This window comes from Coturnix japonica, chromosome 6 (assembly GCF_001577835.2).
Source record: "Coturnix japonica isolate 7356 chromosome 6, Coturnix japonica 2.1, whole genome shotgun sequence".
NCBI lineage: Eukaryota > Metazoa > Chordata > Aves > Galliformes > Phasianidae > Coturnix > Coturnix japonica.
Window position 1 is genome coordinate 9,539,099 of NC_029521.1, and position 3,986 is coordinate 9,543,084.

A 3,986-nucleotide genomic window follows, 5' to 3' on the forward strand; every position below is an offset into this window, starting at 1 on the left:
GAGTCCCTGGTGGTGACTGAGGTCAGCGGGACGTGGTGGCTCCCCAAGCGGGGCACATTTTGGGGAACAGAGGCCCATGAGAAGGGTGTGCAGAGGGGCCAGGAACGGGCATGGAGCGTTCGAGCACAGCGAGCACGGGCGTTTATTTCACAACACCGCGAGGCAGCAATGCACAGCGAGCGGACAGGGCGGATGGGGGGAGACGGAGTGGGGGGAGGGGGGTGGTGGTTGGTGGGTTAGGGTTGGGTGTTTTTTTTTTCTTTTTTTCCCATTTTTTTTCTCAATTTTCATTTATTAGTGCACTTTCTGAGCACGCAGCAGCAGCACGCTACGTTCTACTGCCCTCTTCCCCCCCCCACCCCCCCAAAGAAAAATAAAATTAATTAAAAATAAAAACAAAAAAAGCACAAACGGGGGGGGTGGGGGGCACAGCTCAGCCCCGCGCTGTTCGCCCCCCGCCCGCCATGGGGCCCGCCCGGGCGAGCGCCCCACAGCCCCATCCCGCTTGGGGCCGGGGGCTGCCCCTGCGCTCTGTGCCGGGGGCAGGGGGCGATGTGGCGATAGGGGCCGCCCCCAGCCGTGTGCCCCCCCCTCCTCTACCAGATGTAGCCACCGTCGTCTCCTTCACCCGCCTCAGCCTCCTCCTCCTCGGCCTCCTCGGCTGCCTCCTCGGGCTCCTTCTCCTCCTCATCCTCCCATCCCACGCCGCTGCCGAAGTCTCCTGAAAACCCCGCTGCGTCCTCTGTGCACACGAGGATCGCTCAGCGATGGGGCCCGCAACCACTCGGGGCCGTCACCCCGCGTTTCCCCCGCTCTCACCGCAGTCGGGATGCCCGTGGGAGCGGGTTCCGCTCAGCTCGGTGCCGTGCTGCGGGTCCACGCACCAACACTGCGCCCCGCCCGGCTCGCACTGCGCCCGCCGGTAGTAGCCGTCTTCATCACAGCTGGGCACGAAGGTGCCTGCAGGAAACCGGGCCCCGACACACCCCAGAACGTGCAGCGCCCGGACCCCCCCGGCAAGGAGCGTCCCAGCCCCGCCGCATCACAGGGGCCGGGGCTCCCCGGGGCTCCGACTCACCCGGCTGCGCCTTGGCCGCCTCCTGCATCTGCAGCCGCTCCAGCTCCCGCAGGCACGGCGGCTCTGCGGGACACACACACGCTCAGGGGCGGCCCCACGGTGTGAGGTACGTCCCCACATCCCCGTGTAACGCATCCTCCCTGCACCGCATCCACCCCCGTGCTGTGCACCCCCTGGCCTTGCATCGCCCCAGCCCCATGGTGTGCATCCTGCACACACCGCACACATCCCCCGTGCTGTGTGTGCATCCCCTGACCCTGCAACGTGCATCCCTGCACGGTGTGCATGCATTGCCCTGACGCTGTGCAATGCATCCGATGACCCCATGGCATGCGTTCCCCCACCCCATCCTCCCAGCACTGCATGCACCCAGTGCCATGCAGTACATCCCTGCACCATCCTCCCTCCATTGCATGCATCCCCCAGGTGTGCATCCCCCAACCCCGCAGCACGCATCTCCCCTATGTTCTGCATCTCCCAAACCCCATTACCCACATCCCTACCCTCTATCACACCCCAAAGCCCCATGGCACGTCCCCCCCCACTCGGCCGCCCCACGCACTTTCCCTCCAGAAGCAGAGGCACCACTCGGCTGCAGTGACGCGCCCATCACGGGAGGTGTCGCAGGAGTTGAAGAAGGCTCGGATACACGCCTCGTACTTGTCCAGGTTGATGGCAGCCAGCTCGGGCTGCTCCAGGACGCGGTCCCCGCTGGTGTCCAAGCGCCCGAACATCCATCCCACCGCCTCCTTGCAGCCGGCCGCCAGCGCTGTGAGGAACGATGCCACCGTGAGACCCGGCCCCGAGGGGACGTGGGGACAAAGGGATGCGGGGTTGGGGTCTCACCGGTGCCGGGGGTCCCTCCGGAGCTGTTGTGCTTGGCGTTCTCACGCAGCAGCTGGAACCAGTCCCGCAGCCGCTCCCCCAGGTCGGCCAGGTCCTGCCCGGTGCACGGCTCTGCAGGGGGTTACGGTGTGTCGGCGGACACCCCCACACCGCACTGATACAAACACCCCATCGCACACATGTACCCCACACCACCCGAGGGCATCCCCAGATCGCACGGGAACAGCTGCACGTTGTGTGGGTGCACCGCTACACCGCATGCATGCGGCACCCCGTCAAAGGGCACAGCCCCGTATATTGCACAGGTAAATCCCAACATTGCCCGAGCGCACCCTCCCATGGCTCCCACCCACGTACCCCCACTGACCCTGCGTGCTGCCGGGGGTGGGGCAGGGGCAGTGCCCGTCGCATCGCGCCGTCAGCTGCTTGCCGGCCAGACACGCCTGCTGCTCCAACTTGCACTGGGGGCACAGCGTGTTGGCACGGGGGGCTGCGCCGCCACAACCCGCCCGTCCCCGCGCTTACCGCAGAGCTGTACGTGTGTCCGTCGGAGCCGCAGACGGGCGCGGGGCGGGCGGCGTGGCACGGCCTGCAGCCCCCGTGCTGCTTGATCCTGCCGGGGACAGCCGCGCTCAGCCCCGGCTCCGAACGCGTTCCTCCCCCGCCCGCCTCTCTCCCCCTTCCCCCCCGCAGCCCCTACCTGTGCTCCAGCTTCTTGCGGCTGACGCAGACTGCGCGCTGCGGGCCCTGCGGCACGCACACCTTGTGCCGGCTGCACTTCACCTTCTGGCACGGCTCCTTGGTGCTGTCCTCCCCTGCCGAGCGACAACGGGGCGTCGCTCAGGAGCCCCCGGGGCACGAGCCGCGCACGGCCGCTGTCGGTACCTGCAGCCGGTACCAACCCCCCCCCGGTACCTTCATCCGGGGGCTGCCCGTCCTCCCAGCTCCGGATGTAATCGTCCTGCGGGCACGGCGCGGGATGCTGCAGTGCGCGCAGATGCCGCACGCGGGGCGCGCAGCGAACGGGCGGCACCGCGCGCTCACGGTCCCCGCACGTGCACGGGCACCGCGCTCCGCCGGGCACCGCACACACGGGAGGAGGCAACACAGGTGCGGGGCACGATCACGCACTGCACGCGGCCCGGCACCGTGCGCTGCACACACGCACACGCGGAGGCACCGCACACACACCTGCTCGCAGCACACGGCCGCGAGCACCGCGCGGTGCACGAGCAAAGCATCCCCGCGCGGTACGCACGCACCCGCGGCACACGGACCTGCACCACGCACACACGGACACCCAAGCGTGGCGCACAGCGCTGCCCGGCACGGCACAGCACGGCACAGAACAGAACAGCACAGCCCCGCACAGCACAGCACGGCACACCGCGCACAGCACAGCACAGCACGGCACAGCACAGCACGGCACAACCCCGCACAGCACAGTCCCGCACACCGCGCACAGCCCCGCACAGCACAGCACGGCACAGCACGGCACGGCACAGCCCGGTGCAGCAATGCACATCACAGCCCCGCACACGGCGCACGGTTCCGCTCACCTCCACCTCCTGCGGCGCAGCGCGGGGCGGCGGCGGAACGAAGCGGAGCGGCGGTGAGGACGGGCGGAGATGAGCACCCCGCGCCCAACCCCACCCGCGCCCCGCACTCACGTCTCGGAAGCGGTTCCAGTGCCGGATGCGGCCGCCGTACTGCGCGATGGAGGACAGCCACTGCTCGTCCTCCAGGAAATTACCGCCGGGCGCGGGGCCGGTGGCCGCGGAGGCGCCGGGCAGCAGCAGCGCTGGCAGCAGCGCGGGCAGCAGGGCCGGCAGCAGGGCGCGGTGCCCGCCGCAGCCCCGCATCCTGCCGCAGCGCCGGCGGGGGCCGAACCGAGCCGAGCGCACCGCACCGCTCCGCACCGCTCCGCACCGCGGGGAGGCGCCGGCGGCGAGTGCGGCCGGGGGGCGGGGCCGGGGGCTCAGCATCGGGGGCGGAGTCCCGCTTCCGCCCCGGCCCCGCCCCTGCCGCAGCCCCGCCGCCCCTCGGGCCGCCCCAGCCCCCG

The 3,986-nt window shown here is 69.8% G+C and overlaps 1 protein-coding gene across 1 annotated transcript; it reads right to left on the reverse strand.

Moving 5' to 3' along the window:
* Positions 1 to 260: 260 nt before the first annotated feature.
* SPOCK2 (SPARC (osteonectin), cwcv and kazal like domains proteoglycan 2) lies at positions 261 to 3,839 on the reverse strand. The gene is made up of 11 exons (XM_015866438.2): positions 3,595 to 3,839; positions 3,484 to 3,492; positions 2,840 to 2,885; positions 2,625 to 2,739; positions 2,450 to 2,537; positions 2,292 to 2,385; positions 1,925 to 2,035; positions 1,641 to 1,847; positions 1,079 to 1,141; positions 820 to 960; positions 261 to 742 (listed from the first exon to the last, which is right to left on the reverse strand). The coding sequence occupies exons 1-11, from the start codon at positions 3,784 to 3,786 to the stop codon at positions 597 to 599; spliced, it is 1,212 nt and encodes a 403-aa protein (XP_015721924.1). The 5' UTR covers positions 3,787 to 3,839; the 3' UTR covers positions 261 to 596.
* Positions 3,840 to 3,986: the final 147 nt, after the last annotated feature.